The following is a 17,816-nucleotide window of genomic DNA, read 5'->3' as shown; positions in this document are numbered from 1 at the left end:
AAATGTCATTATCAATAAGTTGAATTTTCTTCTCCATTATTAGCACATTTTTAATCAACAGATAGAATCTTTCCATACATGCAGCTCTACATACGTATGATAAACGAACAGATTTTATTGACAGATAAGTTCTACCTGGTGCAACACGAAGAGCTGCACCCTACAAAAAAGACCAATATACAAAACAAAATGAAATAAATAAAACCAAACCAAACCAAACCAAAACAAAAACAAAACAAAACAAACAAAAACAAAACAAAACAACAACAACAACAACAACAACAAAAAAAAAAAACAAAAAACAAAACAAAACAAAAAAAACAAAAACAAAAACAAAAACAAAAACAAAACAAAAAAACACCACAGGAATAATGACATTTTGGCCAGCAAATCAATATCCCCACAAAAGAAGTATCTGTATTTATGGTTCCTTACCTCTATGATAGTATACCTTGTACTGTCACATTCAACTAGCCTCGGAGCTAGTTTATTTTCTATTAATACTGGAAAATCATGTGTACATATGCATCTATCTGTCTAATCTCTCTCCATTTCACCCTTCTCAGCATACACATTTTGTTTCCTGTTTCTGCAAGGGGAACAAATCCCAATATCGCTCCAACTGTTTATAACCCCAACTGTACTACATTGACCTTGACAAGTGCTCTATTTTTGGTGTCTTCTCAGTATAGACATCCAAATTAATACCAACCTGAATGCACTGTGGTTTTAATAATAATAAGTTAATAATTTCACACAAACAAAATATGCAGGAGGAGTGAAGTAGTAAACTACTGTACATTATACTACCTCTAGGAGCATCCTGATGAGAAGTTTGGGAAAAGACAAAGAAGCATGTGCTTCTTCCTGAAGTGAACTAATACTTAAACATTCTTTACTAGTGACTGTAATCTGCATGAGTGTAAAAAGTCAGTCATCTCTGAGAAATAAAGGTAGATATGCTGATCCGAAAAAAAAATAAAAATGAAGCAGGTAAGAGACTCCTACTGGAAGAAGGCAGACATGCTTCCAAGAGTCCAATAAACTTCTCAACAATTTTTATGCTTTCTAGTTCAAACTGTAAAGTACTTGAGATTCACTAGCCCACAGTTAGCATGAATCTATCAGATAAAGAATTAAAAATGCAAAAGAGTTATCAAATGGTGTCAGAGATCAATAAAAGTACTTTGAAATACATATTCATATGTAAAGAATCTTTTATACACTCATTTCTTTGCCGACTGTGAGAGATCATGTCAGCTGATGTTGAGAAAGATAAATTCTGTATCTTCATTACTGCTACCACATCTTACCTGTGTGTATATATTTAAAAGGCAGAGCAGAATGATACAGAGAATATGGAATTATTATTTTAAGACTGGATGGCCTTAGTCAATCACAAACAAGTTATCCATCCGTACAAAAAATGTATACAATGTTTATGTAATTTCATAAAGTCAAGGCCCTAAAATGCATTTGGAAGATTCAAAATATATTAAAAATAATAAATTTTAATTTTTTTTACATTTTCAAGTGAGAAACTAACTATTATTTTCTCATGTGATTTTGCTACTTATGCATGATTATAATCCATGAAGGTTTGCACATTGCAATACTTAAAACACGGACATTAAATGACTGTACCCAACTTCATCAGTGACATATAAAAATTGTAACTTTATAATACATATGATTATATTCAGCACAGTAGCCCCAAACTAAGAGTGAAATCTATGCTAATACCCAAGTACTAAAAGGTTGTTTGTTTGTTTTTTTTTCATTTTTTTAAGTCAAGTAAGTTCCAGGGGATAAGTATTTTGACTTACACTATATTGAGGAGTGCAAACAAAGTGTTTGCATATGAAACATTTCCTTAGTGAATGAATATCAGGTCGACGGATTTCAACAGAAGAGCTAGTCAACATTTTATTGATAGTCCAACGCTGAAATGTGACAGAATTTAGTTTTGGAAAAATACGTTGTTTAAACCACTTTTTATTTTTTTTCCCTCTCTTATAGTTTTCTTTCTTTATAGTACACAGTTCAAAACAAAGGAAAATCAAAAACCTGAAACCTAACCTGACTGATATCAGATATACAGATACAGTAACCAGGAATCATTTTGCCCACTCCTCCCTTCAATCAGTTCAGAGATCTGTGTTCTGTTAGAATGGAAAGTCATTCATGGACAGAGTGATTTAGATCTTAACAAGACTTCACCACTCAGGCATATTTTACTGTCTGAGAGATGCTGTATTAATTCTTTTTTATTTTATGAGCTATAGATGAAAAGAAATAAAACCAGTTAAAATGAAACTGTTCTTCATAACAACACTAATTTGAAAACATTTCAGAAAATTTTACATGCTAGAAATAGCAATAGAAAATTGCAGGATTCAATTTTGAAAACTATAATCAACGTATATAGACCAGAGTGAATTTACTTTCACTGTTCTACTTTTGACCTTCAGAGTTTGAATTAAATGATAAGGTTTTCTCCATAAGGAAAAGGTCTGTTCCCTGTTCTTCAAACCTTAAGTTGTGGGATTTCTCCCCAAAAGTCTGATAATCATGCTACACTCTGATGAGCTCTGTATGGTGGAGTGGATAGATCCCTATGGTTTCTTAGCTGAAAGACTTGGAAGAATTTTTATTCTACCCTCATTTCTTTTTGCACCCTTTGAATGCATTATTTACTTTGAGATGAAAGAGATAGAGACACCAGTTATAATGACTAATTTTCAACATTTAACCTAAAGTAATTAGTTATTATGTTGGTGGTATTCACAGTTTTAACTTTGTTAACTTCATGGTTTTTTGTTGTTGTTTTTTTTTTTTTTTTTTCTTTTCATTTTTTTCTCTTCCATTTTTTTTCCCCTCAAGGACATACATATATAACTTAAAAACTAAGACAAAGTATTTTGGTGCTGCAGTGAATCCTCTGTATTCTGCAAACCCTCAAGCCTTTAGAGCCCACGATATGTAAAATATCATGTATGGAAAGGTAAAATGAACAGCTTTGGTAATCCCCTTTCCTTTTCCGGCTGCTTAACAGTGATTATATTTTATTCTGGTTTAGATAATTGTGTCCATATCTGGACACAATCAGTACCTCACCTGCTGCACATTGGTGCTGCTGCACATTGAACTCAGCTGCAGCTTATCTGAAAATTTACTCACTGCTCCTTACTGAAGACTTCCTAGCACTCACACAAAGGAGAGGCTAATGCAGCTAGCACAAATTGGAAATTGTCATATTCTAAGTGCAGTTCTGCTATTGATTTTTAACCCTGCCAACTTCTATCATTATCCATTTGTTAAGCAAAGAGAAATTAATATCAAATGTAATGGGACATACATGTATACTTTATTATTCTCTGTGACATAAACCAGGTCTTTCAAAAAATATAAGAAAATAGAGTATGTGTGTGATACATACATAAGATATATAATGCCCATCTTATGCCATATCTGCAATGCTACCATTCATGAAGACAAAATCTAATAGTATTATGGCATAATTGACTGATTTGAATTACTGGGATTTAGAAAATGTCTTGTTGGAAATAAACTATGCATATATGTTAATTACTTCTGATAAAAAACCCATTGTCACAATTCATTAATTGCAGTAGTTCAAAATTGAAAGTCTGTATGTCAGTTTCATGTGACTTAAAAAAGACATTTGTACCTTAAACTAAAAAGGAATTAAAAAAAAAAAAAGAAAGACTATAATTCATTATTCATTAAAACAACACTGCTCAGGCCATGTACAGTCCCTATCTGTGGGTCAAAAGATAGAGACATTGTCTATTTAATACTTCACAAACAACTGGTTCCCAAATCACTCACAATTTGATATTAAATCTAGAAAATGAAGCTTGTTATTTTTATTTTTATTTTTTAATTTAAGGAACTGCAATATATTATGTTTGAATAAAAGCACATTTCAAAAATAATACAAGATCCATTTTATATATAACTCAGCTGATTTTGCACCCACATATTTGTCTAAAAGAAGCTGAATGTTGGAACCATTTAATTTAATTCTTGTGTTGTATAGTAATGCACTTAGATGGAGATGACTTAATTACATAGCACGGTGGAAGCATTTTATAATTCTTACCCCTTTTCATGCATACCTCTGTCCACAGAAGAAATTGGTATCTTAATATCTTTATAATAGAAATCAGCAAATAAGTAAATGCTTAGGCACTCATGTTACATCTTGGAATGAAAATAAAAATAAAAAAAATAACCAGAACACTACAAAATCTCCATCCTAGACTGGCTTTAAAACAGGTATTAAAAATATGTATTTAGAATCTTGTATGGAAAAGATGTTTGGAAGCGATTCATAGATAAACCTTCAGCAGACAAAATGTATCTTAAAGTTTTTATACTCCAACTATAGAATAAATTAATCCATAGAGCTGTTAGGCATTTCTGCCATTCAAATTGTAATATTTGTCACAGTTGCAAAAATACATACATTATCAAGGAAATGTCATACCTTTTAAGGAATACTTAAGGAAGTATTTAATTGACACTTTAGAAAATTGAGTTCTTCTACACAGTCCTATATCCTTGTAACCAATTGTGACAGTGTCTATAGGTTGTTAAACCAGCAATATACACTCAAATTCTCCCACGCAGTAGAAGCTAACCTTAAGAATGGAAGGAATTTTGAAATATTTTTCATCAAAACAGAATTTCAAAACTGTTTCTCTAGGATAGTATAGAGAAGAAACAGCATAGATTGTGACAGAACAAGCTTCTACATGTTATGCTAGTGGGCAGCCTTTCTAGGATAAAATATTGTTCAACATAGTAGTGTCTGACTTATTAAGACAGCAGAGGTGCCATGGTCACCTCTGCATGAAAGTTTAGGACTGTTTTGAATTTTATCTGTAAATCTGAGGACTGACCACTGAGGAACATATATTAAATAAAACATAGATATGTTAGAATGCAGCTCATTTGATGTCTAAATTGATGAATCCATTTTTAAATTCACTGTTGCTTTGTGATACTATTTTTGAAGATATTTATGATAACTACATGTCAATTGTTTGTTGATATAATTTAGAAAATAAACTAAAAATACCGTTAAAGTACCACTATAGTGTAAGAGCTATAGTGCTAGCAGCTTTAAAAAGTGAGATCCTAAGCCTCAGTGTCACCTTCCAGATATGTTAAAAAGCATTACCTAATTACTTTCCTTATTTATTTCTTCACAGAAAAGGTAATATAAATTTGTAGAGTTGAGAATATGCAAAATGATAAGTTTTTCAGTCAGACTGATTTTTTAAAATAACATGCATGAAATTGGTGTCAATCCAGCTGTAATTAAATATACCTACATAGATATTAAACAATCATAATGCACATATAGAAATTTACTTTGACATGCACCTTTATAAATGTACTCAGATACATCCATTAAAAAAGAAAAAAAAAAAAAAAAGAGTAAGTGACATTGACATCCTTAATTGCTGACAGGAGATGAACATCATCTCTTAAAAAGATACTGTCACTTAGGGCCAGATCACTCTGCAGCAGGTCTTTCCCCTTATTATTTAATTCAATAGTATAACAAAGTAATTTTGACAGTAAATTCCTCACCATGTAATTTATTATGATAATAAATTACGACATACCAGTGAAAATAAGATGGCAATTAGCTGGTTTGTTTTTTCAATAGCTAAGTAATTATAAGGAAGGAAATATTATACAGGGATAATGCTATTTTGGCCAAAGAAAAATGAAAGGAGAGACAACTATGTTGTCACATGATTCCATAACCAAAGGCTGCCAGTCTTGTTTCCATCTCTACAATACAGAGAACAATAAGAAAAGACTGTGACATGGTTAAAAATATATTCTAATAACCACTTCATATAATTTAAAGACAGGATCCTAAGGCAACCTTAGACAAGTTGTGGCAAGATTTTTGCCATATGATGAGTTAAAGGTGTTGAGTTTCTCTTTCAAATTATGGAATGTAATTCAGATCACTTCATTAAAGACTATAACATAATGAAAACAGAGAAAAAACTTTTCTGTAAAGTTCTGTCATAGTCGTGTTTTTTTTTTTTTTTTTTTTTTAACTTCACTCTATTAAAATATTGTAGATTTGCAGTGAAGATAGTGAATATTATACAGCATTAATAAGCAAATAAGAGAGAAGATAAAATCACTATAGGATAAAACTCAAAATACTATAGCAGATTGTTCCACTTCTTACAGAAGGCTATAGGTGAACTTCACTTACATTACCATGACAGTGTAAATATTCATCTTAGACACAGAGAAGGCAGAGTGCATTTTAAAATGAACCTTTAAAGCTAGCTCCTCTTCAGCTACATCCAATACATTGTACATCCAATTCAGTGCTCTAGCTTTCTTGCCTGAATCCTAGATTAGACATAAAACTAGAAGTATTTGAAATAGAATTAAATTATTTTAAATGCATTTTCTAATAGTAATGTTTACAAATTTCCATGTTGATGGATGCTAGAAAACTCATGTAAAGAGATGTGATTCTCTTCCCAAAGATTCACATTCATCCCCACTCCTCTCAGACCACAGTCAAAAAAGGCCAGTGTTTAGCTGTACTGTGTAAAGCTATTTGTTTAAACAGCTGCCACTGGAAATGTCAGAGAAGTTCAGTGGTGTCACAGGATCACCTTTGTCCAGTCCTTGAGACCTCCAATGCACAAACATGAAACAGAAACTATTCTGATCCATCACTATAGAGCTCTTGTCTTTTTTATTCCATTAGGTATTTTCCCGTTTTGCTTTTCTAACACTCTTCATTTCATCCTCTCCCCAACTCTTCATGCCAGTAAAGACAAATTAGATTTTCCCATCTTTTTGGCACCCATTACTAGTTCATTTACTGAAAGAAACAATTAAATAATGATAAGAGAAAACACTCATTTCATTCCAATGCTGCTGGTTGCGACAATTGAATAACCTAGAATGATAATAGCACATGAGCACTGAAGAATTCACATTATTTGGATGAAGACACATAATTAGGACACCAGGTTTTCTGCTTATCTAACTGTGACAGATTTATTTCAGTTAATGTTGGATTTATATTTTAGAAAATATTTGTATAGGTAAACATATGTTAACAGTAAAAACAATCTTAGATTTCTTTAAGTGAAGAAAATGGAGCTCCACAGGGAAATACTAATTGAAAACTGGAAGATGCCCTTAAAAGAGTGAAACTCTTCAATTTAATTCAAACTCTTGAATTTCAGATGTAAACTTGATCAGCCCTTAACCTGGTTCCAGAAATTGATTACATACTTTCACACCTAAATGATCACCCAATTAGGAGACAAGTAGTTTGAATGCTTTATAGACTCTTTAACAGAAAAATATATTTTATTTGGAAAATGAAATTTACGATATCTGTTTCATAGTAAGTACTAACAATACTGGTATTTTGTTCATGTAGCAGGTAATTACATTTAACTGTTCAGTCTAAACCACTTACCTTGCAGACATAAATAAATATTTTGTATAGTTATTTTCTTTATTCACATTCTTGTGGACCACATAGTCTAATTGGTATGAAAAACACTCTCTTGATGTTTATCTTTTGATCAACTTTATTATTGTTCCCAGGATGGCCAAAATCCTGGCCCATATATTTCAGAAGTAAAATTAACATAAATTCCGATATATATATATATATTTTTTTTTTTTCACCAATGAAATTACTAAAATGATGTACGCCTATTTTTTCACTGGCATATACACAAATATGTATATAATTTTGACAGTTGTTACTAGGTTGCAAAAATAATATTCCTCCTGTCCTAAAAATATCTGCCTTACTACTAACAGCATACATAGTTCACCCAAGGCAGAAAAAATGAAAGTACATGAAAGCAGAAAGAATTTTGGATAACTTGATAAAGTATGGTAATAGGACATATAAAATAAGAATTTATATTGTAGGTTCTGCACCTATGTTCATCTCACAAAATATTTATTTTTTAAAGATAAAGGACTTCAGTATTCATGCAGAGTAATCTCAGTCATTGCAATAAAAACAAGTCTAAGCTGATTGATGACATAAGCATACTCATAGACTGCTGAAATGAAAGCACTGAAAAAAACATCTATAACACGGGCATTAACTAAAACAAATGTAATCATTTATGAGTAATTCATTTATCAATAAATGATTTTGATCCAGATTTGAATTAAACTACGTGAATCTAGCTTTTTCTCTGAAAATATATTATTTTTATCACCCTGGAATAATGACAAACTATTGTAAAAATAAATAAATAAATAATTTAGGAAGATTTAGGTTTAGACTGTCTCAATGGGGACTGGTATCTTTTCTGTGACTGTGACTGTGACTGTGAAATCTTAAATGATTTTAGATTCAGCAAAGATGATTTAGAAATAAATATCCCTGTACCTCCCTAATGTTATTACTTTCATTTTTGTAAAACAGACATGCAATTTTATTATTCAAAAGTGCATACTGCTCTAGCATTAAACATTAATGGCTTTGTTTTTTGAAAAGCATCTTCAGTTTACCTGAATTTCACTGGGATTTGATGTTTTAATCATCATTTTAATTTTTAGCAGAGACGACTCTAAGCTTTTCTTAATAAAGGAATCTAAAATTTGCCACACACTAAAAACTGATTTTTCTGCCCACAGTTTATTTTTCCATGTACATATAAAAACTCTATGTACATATAAAAAATGTGGGAGAAAAAACTCTTAAAACAACATGAACGCCAGTAACTTTGTCCCATTCAATGTAATTTGGAGCAGCTTTGCTTATTTATCAAGTTTAATCTGTTATTACAATAAAACCCTATTTTAACTAAAGAATTACATACTACACTGAAATTTTTCATGTGACCAAATTAACTTATACCAAATTAAATTATATCTCAAATTGGCATTAAAAAGAACATTTGGTGTTTGAGGTAAAAAAGGAAAAAAGTTAAGCTTTTTGTGCAGCGGAATATAGATTTACTTTATCTTTTAAGTTTGTTCTCAACTACATCATACCAAAAAATTGGTCACAGAACATTCTTTTTTATGTATATACAGATATATATATCATATAATCTTCTATATCATACATCATACATATATATACACATGTATATATTTGTCAAATTGTTGCTGGATATTGACTACTACTTATCTGTGAAAGAATCAAAATTTTATGAGAATTTACCATGATAGCGAGAATCAATTCTTACATGTATATAGTTACGTATCCTTTTGACAGAACTTCCCAACAAAAATGGGTGAAAAGTAAAGTCAGGGGAAACATGATTATTCTAATTTCACATTTTGGTATCAGAATTATGTTAGCTCCAACAAACAAGAAATGAGCAATTCTGTCATCAAGCCACATATTTAAAGGCAGCATCTTGCTTAGTTTATTCAATGAATCACAAGAAATTGAAAGATATACAGTACAGCTAAATCCTCATTGCTTTATAACAACAACTTTCAATTATTTAATAAGTATTATTGTATACATAATTAATTACAAATGAAAAATGCAGAAATGTTATTTTTTTCCTCTTTTAAAATAAATTCATTTATATATTTTTATTATATGGTTTTATTCAGTTGGTGGTTAAAAAATAAAATCTCTGCGAAGATTATTTTTGCTGGCATATGCATGTATTCAAGTGAACAGTTTTTGTTTTTCTTTTATATTTTCAAATCTTGAACAAACAGTTAACTAATCCTCACAACATCCCTGTGAGGTAGGTACTTTCTTTGAAAATAAGAAAGAGAAAAAAAGTCAAGAAATTCACTTTGTTTCAACGATTTAGCAAAGCCAAAATTAAAACTGTAACAAGTCTTGCACTTCTCATCATTGTGACTTGAGCCATGAAAATAAACTGCCTCTCACCAGTTTCAGTAGCTTCTGTGAAACTTCTAACATATGTCATATGTTAGACCAACATGGTCAATAGAGATGGGTATTTTTCATGAGAAATGAAAAGTATACAGTAATTATATTACTGTACTCCTGTACACATGTAAATTTCTTTGAATAATGTCCTCATTCCACAGATAAATATTAACAAGTAGTATTCTTGCATGAAATATAAAAAATACTTAAACATTTAATGATTATAAGATATAAATGTATTATATAAATAATATATTTTAACAATAAAAATACATGTAATGGTTACATCACTAAAATGTCAATGACTGTATTCCAGTGACCAATTTAAAAGTACATATGCTGATATATCCTGCTGGTAAAATTTTATAATGGATATACTTGTTTACTGTCATGGTAGGTGATATAGGTGATATATATATTAGGTGATATAAAAACATATATTTGTATAAACTGTACATTCTTATTTCTTTCCTATCAAAAAAAAAACAAAAAAAAAAAAACAAAAAAAAAACAAAAATATTCATTATTAAAAAAAAATACTTATTTACAAAAGAAAGTGAAGCCTGCTCTAGCTCCACACCAATAAAATGACTTGCAATTGATTACATCCATCAACTTTAATATAAACCATAGTAAACTGAAAAGAGTAATCAGATGGAACAAGATTTAATAACATAGAAACCAAAGTTAATGTTTCTCCGATTGTTTCCATTAACTGCATAGCTATCCCAATTACTGTTTTTATATATAAATGACAAAACTTAATAGTAGAAAAGTTAAAAATAAATAAGGGTTAGTACAGACTATATATATAGACTCAGTACATCAGAGGGCTGTATTGACAAAAAGGGTGTATACATTATTGCTGATTTTTGGAAGTCTTTTTCTTTTTTAAAACATGACTAACCACATATAAAACAGAAATAACACTTTTTGGTTTTAGATATTCATTGCCCTCTTAATATGGACTCTCTGTAGTCAACAAGAGATAAATTTTATTTATTTAAGAATAATTAAAATTATATTTTGTTAAAACACCTCTTTTCCACTAGCTTTTTTAAGACCTCAGAAGAGCACATAATGCAACAACTTACTTGATATCAAACAGTTACAAAACTTCTGTTAAGTCCTATAAAATCAAAAAGTCAAACGACTATAAGCACAGTAGTAGGAATGGCAAGCAAAACCTGCCATATGTGTGCCAAACCAATCTTCTGCAACCTTCCAAATGGATAATTTGCCCAGTATCTATTTTGATCATAAGCCTGGAATGGTGACAGCTTATTTACATTTTATTTATCCAGTTACTGCAGCATAAATAAACTAGTAAGAATAATTGTATTTTATATATAATTAAACCCTTGAAAATCAGAAGACATTAAGTTGGCTCAGAAAATGATGTTTTCATCCCATTCAATCTAAAACTATTTAAAAGTTTCTTGCATAACATTCCTCTTCAAGGATTTGAAAACACTTCTTCAAGCATTTGAAGAAGAGGCCATGTATGCATATTGCAAGAAGAAATTTTCTAATCTCTTCTATATTTCTAGGTATAATATGTATCATGGATAAATTAAAAAACAATTAAAATTGGCATGGGATGGGTAGTTTGAAAATAACATTATTTCTGATTTACACATTTACTGAACAAAATACATGCATGGCAAACTGACTTTTTTAAACTGGAAAATGTTATGGAAAAATAATGAGGCAACAGAAATAAACACGAGCTTTTCATTGCTGAGTTTTCTGTAACTGGCTAATGTAACTTAAGGGCAATTTTAAGACCAAAACAGAGAACTACTGTATTAGAATATAAAGATTCCCCCAGTTGCAAACAATACTGTTTTTCTTATTAGTATCTGAAGAGTTGACACTGACCCTGAAGCTCTCAATGTTAGTAGGATTCTGTTAGTAGTAGCAGTTGCAAACATATGGGTTTGCCAGTAACAACTCACAATTTCTGCATAGTTGAGTCTTCGAAACTGAGCAAATTTGCTCTCAAAATCTCGCCAGCGCTTGCTGAGCTGTATCAGGGTTGGCTCCACTGCTTTTGCAGCCCCATCCTTAGACAAGCGTTCAGCCTGCCTGTGCACCGCATTCAGATCTTCCTTCTTCTTCTCCAATTCTCCATCAATCTCCTAGTGAGCAAAACCAATACAGGGCCCAGGACAGTTAGCTAACTAGATCAATCAACTTAAAATTAGCAAAAAAATTCTGTCAGAAATTCCACTTCAATTTTATTGTTGCAATTAAAATGTACAGCTATTTGTTATCTTACAGTTAAACAAAGCAAAAATAACTGAGATTGAGGCCCTTGGAGATGGGCTGTAGATAAACTAACAACTAGTACACACTGAAAACTAGTTAGCAAAGGCCAACAGTTTCCACTTCCTGATTCTTGCTACATTGAGATGGGCAATTGGAGAATTTTTTTTTTTTTTTTAATTTTATTTTTTTATCGGTAAGGCTCAGCATATTCAGGACAAACAGTGTTTGGACAGTTTACAAATATGTTATTTGAATCCTTAACATATCACTTAACTCCTATTTTACTCTGTGGGAAACTCAACAGAGAATGAAGCAAAGAAACACGATGCAAAATAAACTAGGAAAACCTTTGACAGCATGTAAATAAATCTATAGAGTTTGACAGTGACATGTGAATATGTTCTGATGAAAATGAATGTGCTAACATGAGAAAGAGGTCATCCGTATATCGGTAAGTCATTTGTTCATCTGGAACAAAGATACATAAAATCAATTACAATTTTTACTAAAAAAACATTTGATGCTTCTTAATACATTGCACACTCCATATTGACAAAAAAATTATTTACTGTGTTTCAAAGAATTTACGTAACAATCCATACAACAAACAAATACAAGATATAGCAGAACAAAGAAATGTTAATTTGAATACAAACTGTTATTATTTGCTTTATAATAAATCAAAAATAAAGTACTAAACTGATAATTCTCTACATCTATTAGAATATTTGTTTTATTTCCATCTTTTAAATTAAGAAATGATCACTCAAAAAGATCTACCATTGTCATCTCAAAACATTACCTTTAGCTTCTGCTCATCTTTGTGGTCTGGTAGACTGGCTAACTTTTTCTCAATGTCATCCAGCCATGTCATAAGGTCATCAGCCTGTCTCTTGTATTGATACCACTGATGAGATATCTCTAAAGCCTTTTTTCTTCTTTGAGACCTCAAGTCCTGTTCACAGTGCAGACATTATTAGAATATCAATTAAAGGCTTATAGAATATGAATTGGCATGTGTGCATACTGAAGGGAAAAATGAAAATTAGGCCACTATTTTATAATTAGATGTTGATATTTAAATCAAGTATGTAAGTACTTGAACACAGAGTATTTTCATCAGTTTAACATATTATTTTTACCTGTTAAATGTAGCTGAATAAGCCAGAGACAGTCACCAATGTTTAGAGAAGTTAAGACTTAAATATCAATATTCTTATATATAATACACGTCTCAAAATACTTACTGGACAGATGGAAACACAGCCCACCTGTTATCTAGCTATAAGTGGGATTTCTTGTTTTGTGGTCTCCTGTGAAGTTCTAGCCTGCATATAAATTCTGTAGCTATTCAAAAGAAAATCATTTAAATGCAGAAATGTATGTAATAACAGGTTTCCTTTTTCTAAAGTAAAGATCATTTACACATCGAAAGTGTTTATAACTTTCATGAAATGTGGATGAATATATATATATATATATATATATATCACTGCTATTCTTTTATGAAATTCACAGAGATCTGCAAAACCATGAAATGAAATCGAAAGGAAAAAAAAAAATATGCTGCTTGAAAATAAGTGATAATAAGCATAACCAGACCACGCTCTTGGAAACAGGAAGAACTACATGAAAATTTTCAAGAGACAGAAAAATTATTCCTGCCACAAACATGAAAAATTCTGTTCCAGTAGCTAGAAGCTCTGCCTCCAGGTAAGTGGAGGAAGGTGACCTTCCATCTACAAAATTCTTCCTTTCCTCACTTTTATTTTTCCCTGGGAGGATGACACTCCCAATTACATCTCTCAGCTTGTCCAAATAGGATTCATTGTAGCTGTTTCTAGGTATAGTATCATATGGTTATACCTCCTTCCAGCTTTGAAATCACACAGAATTTAGATACATTATTTTTTTCAGCCTCTTAGCTGCTAGGTCTGTCTACCCTATCACTCATTATTTTAAAGAGGCTGGAGGTACTTTTCCACCTGAAAGAGGACAAGGTAATTTTTTTTTTCCCTAAAGAATTAAAACAACTATTAAAACAACTTATTCGTTGCAACAAGCATGTTCTAAAACCGAAAATCTAAGTTCGTGAGGTCTGATTGTAGCTAAGGTCTTCACTGCTGTTGGAGAAACATAAAACACGCATAATGTTAAAAAAAAAAAAAAAAAAAATCACTGCAGTCCAACTGGCAATCCCCGGTTGTAACACTAAAGACAAAACAGCACTTGTTAAACTAGATATTTAAAATCTCTTTCCAAGGCATCAAGAGAATTGTAGAGGCAAATATATGTTTATAGCTGAATAATTTCAAATGACTTATCTCTAAATAGTAACGAGGATCCATTTAACTTAACAGAGCATTGCCCTGAAATGAAGCAAAAACCAGTTTTAGTTGCATATGTTTATAATTGTGGCTCTCATACCTTGAGAGCATTATGTTTAGTCTGCAACAGCTGTTGTTTTATCTTTATTTCCTCCCGTTTTCTCTCATCTGTGATTCTTTTTTGAAGTGTGTCACCCCTTTGCAGCAATTCTTTCACTGTGCTCTCATCATCTTCACTCTGATTTAAAACAACAACAACAACAACAAAAAACAGGTAAAATGGGCATTTAATCTAACTATTACATAAGTACTAGGAGATCTGGACATATAAACATACACTTCCTCTGATAAAGTAAACATCTAAGAACTACTTGTGGTTCTACACTGAAGACCCAATAACTTTTAACTTGAGAGGTACAAGTAAACAGTATTTGAACACCTACACGTTTGACATTAAATCTTACAGAGCATCCAGGATAACATGATGAAAACATTCACAGGAAAAAGGTTAAGTATTTTTTACTTTAGAGCAGAAAGAATAGATAGATGTAAAATATTCTACATAATTGACAGTAGTCACTGAAATTACCAGTATGCTAGGGGCCCATGTGATTCCTAAGCATTTCATACAATAGCATTATCACAATTCAAAACACCTATTCTGTCACTGAATATGCACTATGCACTTTTTACACAGGAACTAAGTCTATACCACAGATTTGGAGACAGTTATCTCTTGAAATATGCTAAACATTCCATGTAAAGAAACAGAACAAAATATGCTGAAGCAGTGGAACATTACCCTACCATTCACTTAGTATTTATCACTACAGTGAATACTACCTCAAACTGCTTATGTTTTTCCTGGAAAAAAAAAAAAAAAATATATATATATATATATATAAAGTAATATATATATGAAATATTTTAAAAATATAAATATAAATATGTATTTATATATAATATATACAAATCTTTATATATAAAGATTTCCTTTCAGCATTGATATGAGATAGCTACATTTGAAAAATTCCCTTAACAGAAAAGTAATACCAATTTTTTATATTGCTTGTAAATAAATTCATATTCGTTCTTGCTGAGGATTCATCTTATCCTAAAGATGAATTTCTGTCAATGACCATGCAAGAAATGTCATTCCTCTGAAAATCACTCTGGAGAGAACACACAACAGTGGCAACAGTAGCAAAGCACAGCAGCATTTTCTCATCTTTTTTTGTGTGATATTTTTCTTTTTTTGAATATTCACACATGGTATTACTACTCACAAATAGCAATCGTAAGTAATAAAACTTGCAACATCCACAAATATTATTCACAATAGATGTTATGATCAGATTTGCTAAGAACTAATCTGCCCACATTCCATTTCTCTCAGCGGTCATTACCTAGCCTTTGTCTCCATTGAACTTACTATGTTGCCCAATTAGATACAGCATCCTGAGTTTGATTGTCTGTATACTGCTACAGAGATTTTGGTATTCGTTCCCTGATTTTTAATACTGTCCTGTACAGGACATTGCAGGTAACATTTCTGCTGTGCTTAGTGTTTTCAAAAACATTTGGAAAATGTTTTTCTTATAAAATTTACTGTAATCTTACTAATAAAACTTTTAACTAATAAACTAACTTGGAAACTTTGAATTTATAATATTAACACAATAAAATTTTGTCCAAGTCATATCACAAAATCTTAATATAAATATGGGAGTTTCTCATTTTCACCCATGTCTTTTTCATCTCCCTGCCTACTTCACTCAGACTTCCATTTCAACCAAATTACCATATCTTTATTGAAGTCCTCCTCTTTCAGATTCACCCCCTGCTGAATTTCAACCTCCAGTGGTTCAAGCAATTTTTGTATATCGAAGTCAAATTGTTCCAATTCCTTCAAAGGAATGAAGGGCTAAAATGGAAAAAATACAGAGACTATTTAAATTTCATATTTAACAGCTTTGTTAGAAACCTAAACCAGAAGAGACATCTGTTTTACCCCGTATAACTACAACAACAGTCATTTTTTAATCTTATGGAAAATCATCTATACCATACAACTCAAACTACCCACAGAAATAAAGATCAGTGTTCAATGATAGTCTAGATTTTTCATGTAGGAAAATACAAGAATTCTGTGGAGAGTGAATATATTTTTTTAAAATTTGATATTCTCACATCTGTGTGTAAGAATAGGTTCAGATAAGCAGTGTAACATGACAATTTGTCTAAAAAATTAAATGTTGACTCTACTTGGCTAAATGTGATTTGTCAGAAATTATACAGCAACAAGCAATCCATTCAGATGAATAACCACTTCCTACTACCAATTGAGAACAATTTCATGATAATTTGTTTCAGTGTTTTAAAATCATGGTTCTGTCAAAAAGAATAGCAAAAATGCCAGGTTAATTATACAGCATCCGTCTCAAAACAAAAGACAGCTAATCTTTGTATAAGATTATGCAAAGATTATGCTCTGTGACATCTAAACAAACAAACCAGAAAACAAAACTGGCACTAAAAGCACTTGTTTCAAAAAAGCCTCAACAAAAATTGAGGTAGAAAAAAATTTCAACCAAATAAAATAGACACAATTCCTCCAAAATGAATCACAATATAAATTAGGGTGGTTTACTTTAGCATTCAGTTTTAAACTCTAAAAATGATCCACTTATACACCATCCTTTATCCACCTGCTACCTGAGTAGTATCCACAGTGCCTGTGGATAGGTTGTTGCATATTATAATATGCAACATATTTATTAGGTGCGTCGCAAAGGATCAACAGAAAAAATCTTCCTTCTTTGAACAATTTTAATGCAGGAACAAGAGAGAATTACTTGAAGATTCTGGCACAAAATTTAGATTTAAAAAGTAAGTAATGCTTTATGATCTATGCTCTATGATCTCAGATGTACAACTGTCTACTTTTAATCACTTTTCTATTACTATTCCCACTATTGGCATTTATTACAGAGCATAAGTTCGTAATCAAGACGATAACAATCAAAATTATTCAGTAAAACAAGAGAGACTAGACATCATCTAGAGTCAGATGATCTATAAAATATTTTCAGTTGTTTTACAGATACGGTAGAAGTCTTGGAGTAAAAATACCTTAATTGAATCTTACTGATCATTTTAATGACAAAGATTTTGGATACTTCTGCACATTAATGGAAATATAATAACGTATGATATTTGTCATAAATATAATCATACTGTGCTCACAAATTTTCATCAAGAAGCACAGAACTATACTCAGCAACCACTTCAAC

General features: G+C 31.1%; 1 protein-coding gene across 14 annotated transcripts in view; it reads right to left on the bottom strand.

Moving 5' to 3' along the window:
* Nucleotides 1-17,816, bottom strand: part of DMD (dystrophin) — a 1,220,482-nt gene that overhangs the window by 635,039 nt on the left and 567,627 nt on the right. For all 14 annotated transcript variants that reach the window (XM_068686720.1, XM_068686803.1, XM_068686735.1 and 11 more), the window contains 4 exons: nucleotides 16,325-16,447; nucleotides 14,624-14,761; nucleotides 12,999-13,151; nucleotides 11,884-12,066 (listed from right to left, as the gene is read on the bottom strand). In XM_068686720.1, the coding sequence (XP_068542821.1) occupies nucleotides 11,884-12,066; nucleotides 12,999-13,151; nucleotides 14,624-14,761; nucleotides 16,325-16,447 (597 nt within the window). The remainder of the gene's footprint in view (nucleotides 1-11,883; nucleotides 12,067-12,998; nucleotides 13,152-14,623; nucleotides 14,762-16,324; nucleotides 16,448-17,816) is intronic.

Source organism: Anas acuta, chromosome 1 (assembly GCF_963932015.1).
Source record: "Anas acuta chromosome 1, bAnaAcu1.1, whole genome shotgun sequence".
Taxonomy (NCBI): domain Eukaryota; kingdom Metazoa; phylum Chordata; class Aves; order Anseriformes; family Anatidae; genus Anas; species Anas acuta.
Note: the sequence above shows the minus strand (reverse complement) of the source record. Positions and strands in the feature narration are given on the sequence as shown.